An 18,195-nucleotide genomic window follows, 5' to 3' on the forward strand; every position below is an offset into this window, starting at 1 on the left:
GGTACCCAAATGAAATTTTTATAATTTTTTTCCCACAAATAGAGCTTTCTTTTGATGGTATTTGATCACCTCTACGGTTTTTATTTTTTGTTAAAAAAATTGAAAAAGACAGAATTTAAAAAAAAAAATTATATTTTTTTTATATTTTGTTATCAATTTTTGCAAACAGTTAATTTTTCTCCTTCGTTGATGTACGCTGAAGAGGCGGCACTGATGGGCACCGATAGGTGGCAGTGATGGGCACTGATGGGTGGCGGTTATGGGCACTGATGGGTGGCAGTGTTGGGCACTGATTGGGCACTGATTGATGGCAGCACTGCTAGGTGGCACTAATAGGTGGCACTTGTGGGCATTGATAGGTGTCACATGTGGGCATTGATAGGTGGCACTTGTGGGCACTGGCAGATGGCACTTGGAGGCCTTCCTCTTCGGGACCGATGTCCCTTTGACATAAGCCGGTGATCGGCTTTTTTTTCCTCCTCACGCTGTCAGCGTGAGGAGAGAACGAAACCGATCACCGAGCTTTTGTTTACATCATGTGACCAGCTGTCATTGGCTGACAGCTGATCACATGGTAAGGGGCCGGGACCGGCCCCTTACTCGGATCTGTGATCATCCGAGTCTCCGTGACTCGGTGATCACAGCGCGCCCTGCAGGGTGCGTGCGGTGCGCGTGCATAGGGGAGGACGTCATATGACGTCCTCCCGGAGATTGAGGTCCGCGCTGTAGCCGTCATTCGGCTATGGCCCGGACCTCAAGTGGTTAATCTAGCATGTTTTACCTGTGGTAGTGGAAGAAAAGGAGCAGGTTTTATTTTTCCAGTTTTTAGTAATTTGGCATACTGCACAATTTTTGCAGGGATAAAAGCCCGCTAACTGTTGAAGAAAGGTTTCCCGTTTAAGAGGATCCAATATGTTGGGTGCCACACTGGCCTGTAAGAAGGCCAACCCTCTAAAAATGACCCCAGGTTTGTCAGGAAGTATGGGACCCAGAACACAATCGTTTTTAAATACAGAACAATGTTTTTTGAAAATCTTTTTGATTTTATAATGTGGTCCAGAAAAGATAATGAAAAATGACCACTTAAATCTCTGGGAGACATTAGGTTTAGTTTTGTCAGTTAGCAAGGAGTTCCTATCCAGACATGACTAATCTCCTCATCCAAAACGGCTGCATTGTAACCCTTCTCAATGAATCTATCTTTTAAAAGAGACGCCTGAATGTCAAAATCGTTGGCCATGGTACAATGGTCTAAGTCTAACTGACTGCAAGGTACAGATTTAAGCCAGGTTTTATGGTGAGAACTGTCGGTGGGTATGTACGAATTCAGATCAGTTGTTTTGAAAAAAAAGTACTGGTGTTCAGTCTGTTGTCTACAGCTCAGATCTCGAGGAGTAAAAAATATATCTTATTGGTATGAGCCTCATATGTAAGAACTATATCTTGATCATTGGAATTCAAGCATCCCATAAATTGTTCTAAGGATTCATGACTCCCTTTCCATAGGAGGAGGATGTCATCTATGTACCTGGCCCAAAGGACAAGCTTCGATCGGGCACAGGCATAGACAACATCCTCCTCCCATTTGGCCATAAATTGGCCAAACTGGGGGAAAATTTAGCCCCCATTGCTACATCCCTCTCTTTGATGTAAAATTGGTCGTTGAACCAAAAATAATTGTGTGTGGTGGCAAAAATAAGCAAATTGAGTATAAAATCCCTTTGGATATTTGACATGTCAGACTACCTGGACAAAAAATGTTTGACTGCATTAAAACCTAATTCGTGGGATATGCATGTGTAGAGTGATGCAACATCAGCTGTAACTAGCAAGCTCTCACCATCCCATGTGATATGATTTAAAAGTCAGATGGTATCCTTGGTGTCCTTTAGGTAAGAGGGTACCTTTTTGAAAACTGTCTGTAAGTAAAAATCAATGTACTTTCCGATCCTGGCAGTAATGGAGTCAATCCTGCTCATAAGATGGCTTGGGGAACGATTGATATCCTTATGTATTTTGGGCACATAATACATCATAGGGATATGGTGGGCCATTGGTGTTAAAAAGGCTTTCTCCAAGATCAGGGCCTTGAAACCTTTATCTATATGGGTAGTCAGTTCCTTTCTGTATACACAAGTGGGATTGTTCCTGAGCAACCCATACATTTTCCGGTCTCCAAATATTCTGGACATCTCTTGAAGATAGTCGGCTTTGTCCAAAATGACAATGCTGCCCCCTTTATCGGCCGAACGAATGATAGGGTCTTTGTTCTCACAAAGTTTTTTTAAGCCTATATCGAAGGCTAGGTTAGATGGAGATCTCCTTAAATTCAGTTTATCTAAATCATTACGGATGAGGTCTCTAAACATATTCATTGAAGGAGATGGAACTCCTGGAGGGTTAAATATAGAGGCATTAGTAAGACCTGAATGTTTTATATGTCCTACCTCAATGGCTGTTTTGACTGGAACGGGGTTGGACAAAATATACCTTTCTATGTTAATTTTACAGATGAATTTGTGGACATCTATAAAAAGGTGTAAAAACGATTCATTCGTTTAGGTGGAACTAATTTTAGACCTTTATCCAACACGAGTCTCCTCCTGTGTAAGAGTGGTTGTGCTTAAAAATTGAAGATGCCCCTTTTTCTTCCTCTGGAGTCTTTGGGAAAACCCCACTCATTCTGTGGGGGAAAATCTGATTGTAGTTGTAAGGAAGTTTATTATATGTGTCTCTGTCATGAGTCATATAAGGGTAAGAACCATGTCCCGGGTCATCGTCCCTCAAAGGAGAATATCTATTAGATATAGGTACATGTCTATCATGAGGGGTTCCATATGCTCCCCTAGGGTTTAAATGGTCTCTCATAGGGGACAGAGGGGGCCGGACCTCTCCCGTTAGCTCCCTGATTACCCCCTCTTCCTCTATTTGAGCATGTAAAACAGCCTCTAGTCTGACCAATTTATTTATGGCCAAATGGGAGGAGGATGCCGTCTATGCCTGTGCCCGACTGGAGCTTGTTCTTTGAGCCAGGTACATAGATGACATCCTCCTCCTATGGAAAGGGAGTCATGAATCCTTAGAACAATTTATGAGATGCTTGAATTCCAATGATCAAGATATTGTTCTTACATATGAGGCTCATACCTGGCTTAAATCTGTACCTCGCAGTCAGTTAGACTTAGACCATTGTACCATGACCAACGATTTTGACATTCAGGCGTCTCTTTTAAAAGATAGATTCATTGAGAAGGGTTACATACTCCTACTCCTCCTATGGAAAGGAAGTCACAAATCCTTAGAAAAAATGTATTTATTTTTTTCCAAAAAACATTTTATTGAAATTGGAATTTGAGTTATTTCAGTACAGAAGTTAGCCGTATGTCAATTACAGAATAGAGAGTAAAAAGTTCTATCTATAAGTACAACAGTTATATATGGTATTCAGTACACAATTTACAGCAAAAGTCTATGGCTTATGGTTAGAGGTTTTAGTGCGTAATCCAGCATCTAACGTGTGATGCACTGTGAGGTAACATAACATTAGAGAGGGAATGGGGGGATGGCAGAAGTGAGTGAAAAGGAATTGGGAATCAAGGGAAAAGAGGGCATCATGTTTCACGCTCCTGGATAATAGGGGATGATGCGTAATGATGGATCAGGGAGAGCATGTTAAAAGTTTAGAGAGGGGTAAAAAATTTACACATTGGCCAGTGTAGTTCACCCTAATCGGGTATTCCAGGAGGAAGTATTGTTTCCGCTGTGGGGGGGATGGGAGATAAAAAAAAAAGAAGGCGAGGGAGGAGACACGGATAGGAGCATGGTAGGAACAGGGAATGAGGGTACTCATCAGGAGGTCACTTCGGCAGGTAGTTTGGCAAGGTGTTCAATCCTTGTGATCCTGTCAGATTGTATAAGAAAGCATTTAGAAGTATCGGAGGTATCCTATGTTGTAGAGGGGTCTACTAGACAACGGAAGGTTTCCGTGGTTCGAAAGTGTATCCAGCATGCCCAAGTGGATGTGAATTTGGATGGGCAGTTATTGGCAATGCAGATAAATTCTTCAATTTCTTCGATTTTTGTTAAACGGGAGAACCATCCAGAAAGGGAATATGTTTCGGAAGGGTCAGCTGTTCATAACTTATACATGGACAGCCTTGGTGCCATAGGAAGGCTACACATAATTTTTTATATGAGTTGAAAAATGTAGTGGGTATTTTAATTGTGATTGTCTGTAAGACGTATCATAAGCGAGGTAGGACATTCATTTTTAGTAAGGCTGCACGTCCAAACCATGAAAAGGTGGGGTTATCCCATCTACGTAGATCCTCTGTCACATTTTTCAGGATGGGCAGAATGTTTTTAGAGAATAAATCAGAGGCACGTGGGTAGTTGGATACCTAGATATGTTATTGAGTCGGTTTGCCATTTAAATGGAAAGTTGTTTTTGCATTGGGCAACTACAGTTGAGGGTAAGGTTACGTTGAGGGTGTGTGTTTTGTCAAAGTTTATTTTGAAATTAGATATGAATTGGTAGAGTTTAAAGTCTTTTAGTAGGGTAGGGAGTGTGATGTGCAGTTCTGTAAGAAAAAGTAAGATGTCATCCGCAAATGTGGCTAGTTTATAGGGTCGATCCTTAACTGTAAATCCCTTAACATCATTATTGTCTCTGATGCGTCGTGGTTCTAGCATGAGAACAAAATATATCAGGGAAAGGGGACAACCTTGCCGGGTACCAGTCCCTATATGGAAGGCATTCGACAGGTGGCCATTGACACGTATTTTAGTGGTTGGAGTGGAATAAAGAGACATGATGAAATTCAACATGTGGTCACGGATACCAATTGAGCGGAGTAATGCCTCCATGACGTCCCAGGCCCGAACAATTTATGGGATCCTGAATTCCAATGATTGAGGTATAATTCTTATATATGAGGCTCATACCAATAAAATTCATGTTTTAGACCTCGAGATTCAAGCTGTAGACAACAGACTGATCATCAGTACTTTTTTCAAAACAACTGATTGTAATTCATACATACCCACCGACAGTTGTCACCATAAAACTTGGCTTAAATCTGTACCTCGCAGTCAGTTTGTTAGACATATACGGAATTGTACCATGACCAACCATTTAAGGACCGGGCCTATTTTTCAGACTCAGTGTTTACAAGTTAACCACTTCAGCCCCAGATGATTTTACCCCCTTCTTGACCAGAGTACTTTTTACAATTTGGCACTGCGTCGCTTTAACTGACAATTGTGCGGTCGTTCGACGCTGTACCCAAACTAAATTTGCGTCCTTTTTCCCCCCAAACAGCTTTATTTTGGTGGTATTTGATCACCTCTGCGGTTTTTATTTTTTGCGCTATAAACAAAAAATAGCGACAATTTTGCTATAATAAATATCCCCAAAATAAAAAAAAAACAACAAATTTCTTCATCAGTTTAGGACGACATATATTCTTCTACATATTTTTGGTAAAAAAAAAAAAAAATCGCAATAAGCGTATATTAATTGGTTTGCGCAAAAGTTTATAGTGTCTACAAACTATGGGAAAGATTTATGGCATTTTTATTATTTTATTTTTCACTAGTAGTGGCGGTGATCTGTGATTTTTAGCGGTACTGCGACATTGCGATGGACAGATTGGAGACTTTTGACACTTTTTTGGGACCATTGGCATTTATACAGTGATCAGTGCTATAAAAATGCACTGATTACTGTGTAAATGTCACTGGCAGGGAAGGGGTTAACACTAGGGGGCAGTCAAGGGGTTAATTGTGTGTTCCCTCAGTGTGTTCTAACTAAGGGAATAGGATTGACGAAAGGAGACATATAGTTTTCCTACTTAGTAGGAACAAACGATATGGCTCCTCTTCCCTGACAGCACAGGGATTTGTGTGTTTACACACACAAATCCCTGTGCTGGGGCTTGTGCACGCGATCGCGCATAGCCGGTGGCGATCGTGCCTGCCGGACACACGCATTGTGTCCCTCGCCGTGCAGCTCTCTGGTGGCTGCTAAAGGAATGGATGTACCCATACGGGATTTAGCCCAGGGGAGCTATTCTGCCGCAGTATATTTGCGTGAACCGGTTGAAATTATTTCTTGCTAGAAAATTACTTAGAACTCCCAAACATTATATATATTTTTTCCCAACACCCTAGAGAATAAAATAACGGTCATTGCAATACTTTCTGTCACAACATATTTGCGCAGCGGTCTTGCAAGCGCACTTTTTTGGGGAAAAATAGACTTTTTTGAATTAAAAATAAGACAACAGTAAAGTTAGCCCAATTTTTTTTATACTGAGAAAGATAATGTTATGCAGAGTAAATTGATACTCAGCATGTTACGCTTCAAAATTGCACCTGCTCGTGGAATGGCGACAGACCCTTAAAAATTTCCATAGGCGACGGTTAAAAATTTTTACAGGTTACCAGTTTTGAGTTACAGAGGAGGTCTAGGACTAGAATTATTGCTCTTGCTCAAACAATCGCGGCGATACCTCACATGTGTGGTTTAAACACCGTTTTCATATGCGGGCACTACTCACGTATTCGTTCGCTTCTGCTCGTGAGCTCGTCGAGACGGGTCGCTTTAAAAAAAAAAAAAAGTTCCTTATTTATTTTACTTTTTATTTTGACACTGTCTTTTAAAAAAAAAAAAAATTTGGTCACTTTTATTCCTATTACAAGGAATGTAAACATCCCTTGTAATAGAAAAAAAGCATGACAGGACCTCTTAAATATGAGATCTGGGGTCAAAAAGACCTCAGATCTCATACTTACACTACAATGCAATAATAATAATAATAATAAAAAAAAAGTCTCCTTTAATAGCATTGGGCGGAAGTGACTTTTTGACGTCGCTTCTGCCCTCCAATGCTATGGAGCTAAGCAGGGGCCACCTTCCCCTCACTCAGCATCCAGACAGTGAGGGGATCAGACGCTATCGTCTCCGCCGCTACTGACGGCTCCGGTAAGTGGCGGAGAGGACCGGAGCACGGCAGGAGGGGAGCCCTCTCCCGCCACCGATAAAAGTGATCTTGCGGCGAATCTGTCGCAGAGACCACTTTTATCTTAAAGAGGAACGCACGCTATTCCCGAAAATACCGTGGTTATGGCAGCTGCCTGCTGCCATAACAATGGTATTTAGTGTCAAAGTACCGACATAGGGGTATGGCGATTTTCGGGAAGTGGTTAAAAGATAGATTTATTGAGAAGGGTTATAATGCAGCCGTTTTGGATGAGGAGATTAGTCATGTTAGAAGTCTGGATAGGAACGCCTTGTTAACTGACAAAACCAAACCTAATGTGTTCCAGAGATTTAAGTGGTCATTTTTCATGACCTTTTGTGGACAACTGGTAAAAGCAGATAATGCAACGCTCAAAATCAGTGTAAATCCTTTGCAGGCTTGTAATAAAATCCACAATGGGTGCTCTGGCTCTGATGCTCTCTCACACCGGTACAGACAAATACAAAAAATAAATCTGGCAACTCCAAACGTCGTGTCTTCTTTATTGGTACACAAAAGTGAGTAAAAGCATACAGGGGCTCACGCGTTCCGGCTTACAAGCCTTGATCACAGCACAATTTTCAAGTTAAAAAACAGAACATATATACTGTTTGCCAAACCACACCTTCCAATTAATTGTCTCATTGAAACAGCATTCAGGAGACATCCAAAAAAGGTGTACCACTATAAACATGCAATATACTTTCTACCAATAGATGTATGTTTATACACATTATCTACACAATAGAAAATGACAAAAAGTGAATAAGACAAGAAAAAAAAGGTTCCTCCAAATAAACTAAATGAGAAACAGGTCTGCATTATATCAAGAGTTCAAGCCATATGTGTAGTCATGCTGGAATATGTAGTCCCATGCTGGCAATACAGACATGGATATATGTTTGTGCACATTATCTACACAATAGGAAATAACAGAAAAAGTGAAAGACAAGACAAAAAAGGTTCCTCCAAATAAAATAAATGAGGAACAAGTCTACATCATATGTTGAGTTCAAACAATATCATGCTGGAATATGTAGTCCAATACAGGGACTATTTGAGAAACAGATCTACATCATATCTTGGGTTTAAACCAGATGGTGTTCTAGACTGGAGACTAAAAATCCACCAGACCTCTCTTTCCAGCAGTTTGCGGTGGAAATCTCCACCTCTTGGTGGTTTTCTAACTTTTTCCAAACCACAAAATAAAAAAGATCCCATGTCACCAGAATATTCATATTTAAAATTTCTGGAGACATGGAATAGACCCTTATCCTTAACATAGGAGGCCCCATGGAACTGCTCACTGATTCTGATTCTCATATTGCTTTTGCAGTTAACAAAATCCTTTAAGACAAACTCTCTGCCAGTCGCACAAGAGACAACAGCTTTGTGGTTTCTGGCATGTTTATCACAAAAACGGCAGGTGCTAGCGTTGCAGGGGTATGATCCCATAGCACGAAGCCAGGTTTCTGTATGCCGAGTTCTGTTTCTCTAATAGTCCCTGTATTTTCCATGTTTGTATTGCCAAGTGCTACACCTCACCTTCTGTTTTGGATGTCTCTTAATTGCTGTTTCAATTAAACAAACAATTGGAAGGTGTGGTTTGGCAAACAGTATAAAAGCTCTGTTTTTTAACTTGAAAATTGTGCTGTGATCAAGGCTTGTGAGCCGAAATGCGTGAGCCCCTGTATGTTTTTACTCACTTTTTTTATGCACCAATAAAGAAGCAACAAGGACATTTGGAGTTGCCTGCTCTATTGTCTTTTCTGGATAAAATTATAAAATCAAAAAGATTTTCAAAAAACACTGGTCTATACTTAATGATCTTGTTCGGAGTCCCATACTTTCTGACAAACCTGGGGTAATTTTTAGAGGATTGCCCTTCCTTACAGGCCAGCATGGCACACAACATATTGAATCCTCTTAAACGGGCAACCTTTTTTCAACAGTTAGTGGGCTTTTATCCCTGCAAATGGTGTGCAGTATGCCGAATTATTAAAAATGGAAAAATAAAACACGCTCCTTTTCTTCCACTACCACAGGTAAAACATACCCGATTAAACAATTTATTACTTGCATTACAAAAAATGTAGTTTATCTCATTACATGCCCATGTGGCAAACAATATGTGGTACGTACAATTAGGACCTTTTCTACACGGGCTAATATTTAAAAAATCAGAAAGGATAAAAAGGAACATACGGTCCCTTAAACACTTTACACGGTGCCACAATAGAGACCCTACGGCAGGGATATGCAATTAGTCGATCTCCAGCTGTTGCAAAACTACAAGTCCCATCATGCCTCTGCCTCTGGGTGTCATGCTTGTGGCTGTCATTGCTAGTCTGGCTGTCATTTGGAGTCTTGCTATGCCTCATGGGACTTGTAGTTCTGCAACAGCTGGAGGTCCGCTAATTGCATATCCCTGTCCTACGGGTACCTTCAAAGTGGCAACAGACAAATACACACCACCTTGGAGAGGAGGGTCCAATAAAAGGGGTGTTTCTCAAATGGAGGTTAGGTGGATTTATGAACTATACTATACATTTGGTGTATTCTGAACGTAGTGCTAATTGTCGTATAACCACTTGACCACTGGGCACTTAAACCCCCTTCCTAACCAGTCCAATTTTCAGCTTTCAGTGCTCTCACATTTTGAATGACAATTACTCAGTAAAGCAACATGCTACCCATATGAATTTTTTGTCTTTTTCACACAAATAGAGCTTTCTTTTGGTGGTATTTCATCACTTTTTTTTTTTTTTTTTTGCGCTATAAATGAAAAAAGACCGAAAAATTTGTAAGAAAAAGCATTTTTCTTTGTTTCGGTTTTAAAATGTAGCAAATTAGTAATTTTTCTATATAAATTTTGGCCAAAATTTATACTGCCACATATCTTTGGTAAAAATAACCCAAGACAGTGTATACTATTTGGTCTGTGTGAAAGTTATAGAGTCTACAAGCTATGGTGCCAATTACTGAAAACTGATCTCACCTGATGTACTGACGGCCTCTCATTTCTTGAGACACTACCAAGCCAGGAAATACCCCCCAAATGACCCCTTTTTGGAAAGTAGACAATCCAAGGTAATTAGTAAAAGGGGCATTGTGAGTTTTTTGAAGTTGTCATTTTTTCCCATAATTCTTTGCAGCATGAAGATTTTCTCTTCTTTTTTTCACAGAATTGTCATATTAACAGGTTATTTCTCCCACACATATGCATACCACAAGTTATACCCCAAAACACATTCTACTACTCCTCCTGAGTATGGCGATACCAGAAGTGTGAGACTTTTACACAACGTGGCCACAGAGGACCAACATGCAGGGAGCAACATCAGGCGTTCTAGGGACATAAATTACACATTTCATTTTTTGACTACCTCTTACACTTTTGAAGGCTCTGGAGCACCAGGACAATGGAAATGTCCACAAAATGACCCCATTTTGGAAAGTAAACACCCCAACATATATTCTATAAGGCATACCACATGTGGGAGACTTTTCCACAGCCTGGCCACATACCGAGGCCCAACATGCAGGGAGCACCATCAGGGACATACATTTCAAATCTAATAGGATTACCCATTACACTTTTGTGATTCACTGATGGGCACTGTAGTGGCAAGGATGCGGCATGGATGAGAACTGATGTGGCATGGATGAGCACAGATGAGGCATGGATGAACATGAATGAGCCATGGATGGAGCATGGATAAACATAGGTGAGCCAGGGATAGATGGAGCATGGGTGAGCACTGATGGAGCATGGACGAGCATGGGTGGCGCACAGATGAGCCAGGGATGGATGGAGCATGGATGAACCAGGGATGAATGGAGCATGGATGAGCCAGGGATGAATGAAGCATGGATGAGCCAGGGATGGATGGAGCATGGATGAGCCAGGGATGGATGGATGAGCACAGAGGAGCCAGGGATGGATGGAGCACAGATGAGCCAGGGATAGATGAAGTATAGATGGGCACATATGAGGCATGTATGAGCACATGTGGAGCATGGATGGGCACATATGGAGCATGGATGAGCCAGGTATGTAGCATGGATGGGCACAGATCAGCACTGTGGTGCACAGTGCTGCTGCACCCGGCTCCCTCCTCTCCTCGCACACTGTACCGATCGGTGCAAGGAGAGGGGAGGAGCTGCACCGGACATGCTCCGGTTAGTTGACAAGTGATCGCTCTGCCATTGGCCCTTTACCCCGCTCCGTGATGCGCCGGGTCCGGAGGACCCAACAGTCACAGACATTCCCGGGTGCATGCGATTCTGTGAGGACGTCCATGGACGCCCTCCCAGAATAAACCGGCTGCACTGTAGCTGTCTTTCGGCTATGGCCCGGTTGTCATATGGTTAAAAAAGTATTTACTGTGTTGGCCCTTTGCGGAAAGAAGACAGCCCTTTAGATTTTTATACGTTTCTTATTGTTTTTAATTTAATATAACTTTTTACATATTATATATATTTTTTATCTATGTTCTTGCCCTACGTCAGGTACACAATGCCAGTTTGTGTTTGCCTTAATTAGACCACTTTTGTTCACTGCTGTCATGTGTGTGGTTAGCGCGGGACGTTTTGCCCCTATCCTGTACAGCTCCACAAATGTCAGTTCCAGGGTGACAAGGCTTAGATTGAGGCTCAGTTTTTTATACTTTATTGTGGCCATGCCAGTTTGGAAACAAGGCTTGGTCTCCTCCTTCTGTTCAAACCAAGGTCTGGCCCTTTATTCATTCTTGCGGCCATGCCAATTCAGGAATGAGGCTTGGCTATCCAACTGACATTACGAATGGCCATTCTATAATACAAACAAGGCTTGGTTTCCTGTTTAAGGGCCAACCCACTCCCCCTTTTTTCACAATGAGGCTTGGCCATCTGTTTCTAAATAATGGCGTCAGTTTTGAGAAAATGATCTTGCACAAACAGCGGTGCTCTTTCCGTCATGGACCCAATAAAAGCATGGGCTTTGGCATAGACTCCATGCCCCCAATGACATCATGTATGACAAAACTAGTAGGGCGGAGTCTATGTCTAACTATACCACACTACCTTGATCCTAATCTGCAGATTTTTATGTAGGAACTTTTTTTTCATGCAATACACTGTATTAGACCTGTGGTCACATTTAATAGCATTTTTCCAATAAAACCACCACGGTTATACACTATGTGGTGACTTTCTTCCTTTTTGTCATAACTTTCATGAGAGAGAGTGAAAAACCAGCACCATTGGCTGTGACGTTATCATCCTTCATAGATTCCATGTCAGACTAGGCTCCTATAACGTGGAGTCTAGATATCTGGTAAGGGCACCTCTTGTACTATCACGGTGGAAGGGGCACTTGGGTGTATGGTTGTCCTCATCTTTGGACACGTTTGCACCAATTTTATCACATTTATTCCTATATGGACACCTTTACGGACTGATCATTGTCACTTTTACTTTATATGCATTTATCACTACTCACAGTGCAGCAATTGTTGTTTTACATGCATTATACACAATTTGCTCTGTTGTGTGACTGCCAGCTGTTTTTTTGATCATTCATCATTAATTTCACCTGTGCAATTACAACCCCCCCTTCCTTTATCATAAATTGATTTGCATTTTAATGAGTGAAATAAGTATTTGATTCCCTATCAATCAGCAACATTTCTTGCTCTCAGGTGTCTTCTATACAGGTAACGAGCTGAGATTAGGAGCACTCACTTAAAGTGAGTGCTCCTAATCTCAGCTTGTTACCTGTATAAAAGACACTTGTCTACAGAAGCAATCAGATTCCAATCTCTCCACCATGGCCAAGACCAAAGAGCTGTCCAAGGATGTCAGGGACAAAATTGTAGACATACACAAGGCTGGAATGGGCTACAAGACCATTGCCAAGCAGCTTGGTGAGAGGGTGACAATAGTTGGTACGATTATTCGCAAATAGAAAAAACACAAAATAACTGTCAATCTCCCGCAGTCTGGGGCTCCATGCAAGATCTCACCTTGTGGAGTTTCAATGCTCATGAGAACGGTGAGGAATCAGCCCAGAACTACATGGGAGAATCTTGTCAATGATCTCAAGTCAGCTGGGACCATAGTCACCAAGAGAACAATTGGTAACACACTACACTATAAAGGACTGAAATCTTGCATCGCCCGCTCAAGAAAGCACATGTATAGGCCCATCTGAAGTTTGCTAATGAACATCTGAATGATTCAGAGGAGAACTTGGTGAACGTGTTGTGGTCAGATAAGACCAAAATCGAGCTCTCTGTTTGGAGGAGGAGGAATGCTGCCTATGACCCCAAGAACACCATCCCTACCGTCAAACATGGAGGTGGAAACATTATACTTTGGGGATGATCTTCTGCTAAGGGGACAGGACAACTTCACTGCATCAAAGGGACGATGAACGGGGCCATGTACCATCAAATCTTGGGTGAGAACCTCCTTCCCTCAGCCAGGGCATTGAAAATGGGTCGTGGTTGGGTATTCCAGCATGACAATGACCCAAAACACAGGGCCAAGGCAACAAAGAGTGGCTCAGAAAGAAGCACACTAAGGCGTACACACTAGCCAGTCTCCAGACCTTAATCCCATATAAAATATGTGGAGGGAGCTGAAAGTACGAGTTACCAAACCACAGGCTTGAAACCTTAATGACTGGGGGAGGATCTGCAAAGAGGAGTGGGACAAAATCCCTCCTGAGATGTGTGCAAACCTGGTGGCCAACTACAGGAAACATCTGACCTCTGTAATTGCCAACACGGATTTTGCCACCAAGTACTAAAGTCATGTTTTGCAAAGGGGTCAAATACTTATTTCGATCATTAAAATGCTAATTAATTTATAACTTTTATTAAATGTGTTTTTCTGGATTTTTTTTGTTGTTATTCTGTCTCTCGCTGTTAAAATAAACCTACCATTACAATTAGAGACAAAGGTCAGTGGGCAAATGTACAAAATCAGCCGAGGATCAAATACTTTTTTCTCTCACTGTAAAGTCTTAGAAAGCCATATCGAGCACCAATCATTGTGTTCAAATTTTAACAATCTCTCCAAAAAATTTTTATGTAGAAAGATTGTACAATACTGTGCAAATATTTTAGACAAGTGTAGAAAAATGCTGTAAATTAAGAATGCTTTCAGAAATAGAAGTGTTAATAGTTTATTTTTTTATCAATTAACCATATGGAAAGTAAGTGAATAGGAGAGAAATTCAAATCAAATTAATATTTGGTGTGACTGCCCTTTTTGCTTCAAAATAGCATCACTTCTTCAAATTTTCTATGTACACTTGCATCCATTCCATTGCATTCTAAACACCTTGGAGAACTAACTACAGATCTTCTGCGGATGTAGGCTGCCTCAAATCCTTATGTCTCAGAGTAATCCCAAACAGACTTGATATTGAGATCAGAGCTCTATGGGGGCCAAACCAACACTTTCCGGACTTTTCTCTTCTTTAAGCTGAAAATAGTTCCCAATGACATTGGCTGTTTGTTTGGGGTCATTGTCCTGATGCAGAAAAAATTTGGGGCCAATCACACGCCTCCCTGATGGTATGGCATGATGGATAAGTACAGTATCTCACAAAAGTGAGCAAACCCCTTACATTTTTATAAATATTTTATTACATCTTTTCATGTGACATCTCTGAAGAAATTACACTTTGCTACAATGTAAAGTAGTGAGTGTACAGTATAACAGTGTAAATTTGCTGTACCCTCAAAATAACTCAACACAACCATTAATGTCTAAAACGTTGGCAACAAAAGCGAGTACACCCCTGAGTGAAAATGTCCAAATTGGACCCAATTAGCCATTTTCCCTCCCCGGTGTCATGTGACTCGTTAGTGTTACAAGGTCTCAGGTGTGTTAAATTTGGTGTTATCGCTGTCACTCTCTCATACTGGTCACCGGAAGTTCAACATGGCACCTCATGGCAAAGAACTCTCTGAGGATCTGAAAAAAAGAATTGTTGCTCTACATAAAGATGGCCTAGGTTATAAGAAGATTGCCAAGACCCTGAAACTGAGCTGCAGCAAGGTGGCCAAGACCATACAGCGGTTTAACAGGACAGGTTCCACTCAGTACATGCCTCGCCATGGTCGACCAAAGAAGTTGAGTGCACGTGCTCAGCGTCATATCTAGAGGTTGTCTTTGGGAAATAGTCTTATGAGTGCTGCCAGCACTGCTGCAGAGGTTGAAGGGGTGGGGGGGTCAGCCTGTCAGTGCTTAGATCCTACACCGCACACTGCATCAAATTGGTCTGCATGGCTGTCATCCCAGAAGGAAGACTCTTCTAAAGATAATGAACAAGAAAGCCCACAGTTTTCTGAAGACAAGCAGACTAAGGACATGGATTACTGGAACCATGTCCTGTGGTCTGACGAGACCAAGATAAACTTATTTGGTTCAGATGGTTTTAAGCGTGTGTGGCAGCAACCAGGTGAAGAGTACAAAGACAAGTGTCTTGCCTACAGTCAAGCATGGTGGTGGGAGTGTCATGGTCTGGGGCTAGATGAGTGCTGCCGGCACTGGGAAGCTACAGTTCATTGAGGGAACCCATGAATGCCAACATGTACTGTGATATACTGAAGCAAAGCATGATCCCCCTCCCGTCGGAGACTGGGCCGCGGGGCAGTATTCCAACATGATAACGACCACAAACACACCTCCAAGATGACCACTGCCTCGCTAAAGAAGCTGAGGGTAAAGGTGATGGACTGGCCAAGCATATCTCCAGACCTAAACCCTATTGAGCATCTGTGGGGCATCATCAAACAGAAGGTGGAGGAGCGCAAGGTCTCTAACATTCACCAGCTCTGTGATGTCATCATGGAGGAGTGGAAGAGGAATCCAGTGGCAACCTGTGAAGCTCTGGTGAACTCCATGCCCAAGAGGGTTAAGGCAGTGCTGGAAAATAATAGTGGCCACACTAAATAGACACTTTGGGCCCAATTTTTGGCCTTTTTTTACTTAAGGGTGTACTAACTTTTGTTGCCAGTGGTTTAGACATTAATGGCTGTGTGTTGAGTTATTTTGAGGGGACAGCAAATTTACACTGTTACAAGCTGTACACTCACTTTTGTGAGATATTGTATATATTGTAACAGGAAGCCAGGAAAATATATGGGTTGTGTCCAGAATGGGAGATATATTTGTCCCAGGTTCATGCTGTACACTGATTTTTTTTGTTTGTGCTGTGTAGCAAGCCGGTTTGAGCTCAATGAGAGTTAACAAGCTCAGGTGTAACAGATTAAGCACTCAGGGCTCTATAAAACTCCCAAAGACTTGTAAATAAACCACAGACTTGTAACTAAACCACAGTTTTGTTTTCATAAAGATCCTGATGTCTGTCCTTGCCTACTTGACTGTGCTGTGGGTCCAGCACTCCACACTACTGAGCTAATCCCTCACATATGGTGGAGGTTTTGCAGGCAGGTGAAGTAAGGCCTGCATGTAGGAGATACAGACAGCTGGCTTTGGCAAATGCAAATCAACAGCAGACAAATGCAAGTTTGCATCAGAGCCTTGCAGCCCAAGAAAAAGCCCAGCAGAAGTGGAAGCCTGCCATAGGCAATTGCTGGCACAGCGCAAACAGAGACACCAGCAGCAAATTGAGGCCATTGTGAAACAGCTTCAGCATAGGCAGCAGACCGAGGCTGGGAGTGATGCCGGTAACATACTGACTTTTCGGGTAAACCACCTGTTGCTAAAAATGACTGCAAATGATGACATGGAGATGTTTTTGACCACGTTTGAACTTGACATCCACTTGACCAGGAAATGGCTGTAACCAAAAATTGTGGAGCCTCTCCTTACCACCTTGCAGAAATGAGTAAGCCATGGAGATCCAGAAACTGTCAGGTATGCCAGGAGACTCTAACTGTCCCTCCAGTTTCCTGACTGGTAGTCATGTTATCCCAGTATCAGGTGAAAGGGCAGTTGAGATCCTGCAGCCAGAAATATGGGACCACAAAGGGAAGTGCAAACTGTCAGTACTAGGATCTCTTTAAGACCCAGCAGAACTCACCTGACACAGCCTTTGCCTGGGAAACAACAGTGATTGGCCAGCTAACCTTTAAATCACCAGTATCAGCACAACATTCAGTGCTTGTGATACAGTTGTTACCTTTGAGTGCTACTGCCTGACCCAGCTGATATCTGCTCTGTATATTTCGTGTATGACCCCGGCTAGTTTTGACCCTGCTTGCTCGCTTCTGATTCGGTACCGTTTGGACTCTGATTTACCTGTGTACGACCCAGCTTGCATAGACTACGCTTTGCCTGATTCTACTGTAATACCTTCACCTGCAGTGGTGAACTACAAGGTCCAGCCAACATCTACCTTCATCTGCAGCGGTGAACTACAAGTCCCGGCTGACCTGCTCTGCTTAGACCTGCTCATGGACGGAGAAAGCGCCGGAAGTGGCGTAGATACCTGCGGGTGGCTCGGCTATCTATGCCTGGAAGTGGGAGAAAAATACCTGTATTAGACAGGTATCTGTGCCCCCCTTCCCCCTGAAAGGTGCCAAATGTGACACTGGAGGGGGGGAGGATTGCGAAAAGCAGAAGTTCCATTTTTGGGTGGAACTTCGCTTTAAAGCCATCCTCGTCTGGCTCTGAAACTTAGAGGGTTCAGATCATTATCCCTGAGGATAGGATTTTGGCCTTCACCCAGACAGATGGCTCTTCATTTGCAGGTACATGCATCGAAACCTGCGGCACATCCAGGATTTAGACAGACTTTTGAGATTATTTCTCGCAACCTCTGGTGGCCATCAATTAGGCAGGATGTGTTAACCTTCGTCCAGGCCTGTGAAGTTTGTGCCAGAAGCAAGAGCAGTACCTCTAAGCCCTCTGGTCTTCTACGTCCTCTTCCAATACTTACCTGTCCCTGGACCCATTTATCTATGGACTTCATCACTGACTTCCCTCCATCCCAGGGATGTTCCACGATCTGGATGTTGGTAGACAGGTTCAGTAAGATGGCCCACTTTGTTCCGCTTCCGAAACTTCCATCGGCTAAAGAACTTGCAACTTTATTCATTTAACATGTTTTTAGACTCCATGGGGCAACAATTAACATTGTCTCAGACCGTGGCTCTCAATTTATGGCCCAGTTTTGGAAGGCCCTTTGCTCTCAGCTGGGGATTAAGTTATT

The 18,195-nt window shown here is 42.4% G+C and overlaps 1 protein-coding gene across 4 annotated transcripts in view; it reads right to left on the reverse strand.

The window, feature by feature from the left end:
- SFT2D1 (SFT2 domain containing 1) overlaps nucleotides 1–18,195 on the reverse strand; it is a 790,079-nt gene that overhangs the window by 13,959 nt on the left and 757,925 nt on the right. For 3 of the 4 annotated variants that reach the window (XM_073627597.1, XM_073627595.1, XM_073627600.1), the window contains one exon: nucleotides 6,561–6,602. The exons of the other annotated variant lie outside the window; for it this stretch is intronic. In XM_073627597.1, the coding sequence (XP_073483698.1) occupies nucleotides 6,561–6,602 (42 nt within the window). The remainder of the gene's footprint in view (nucleotides 1–6,560; nucleotides 6,603–18,195) is intronic. 4 annotated transcript variants of the gene reach the window in all.

This window comes from Aquarana catesbeiana, linkage group LG04 (assembly GCF_042186555.1).
Source record: "Aquarana catesbeiana isolate 2022-GZ linkage group LG04, ASM4218655v1, whole genome shotgun sequence".
NCBI classification, from domain to species: Eukaryota; Metazoa; Chordata; class Amphibia; order Anura; family Ranidae; genus Aquarana; species Aquarana catesbeiana.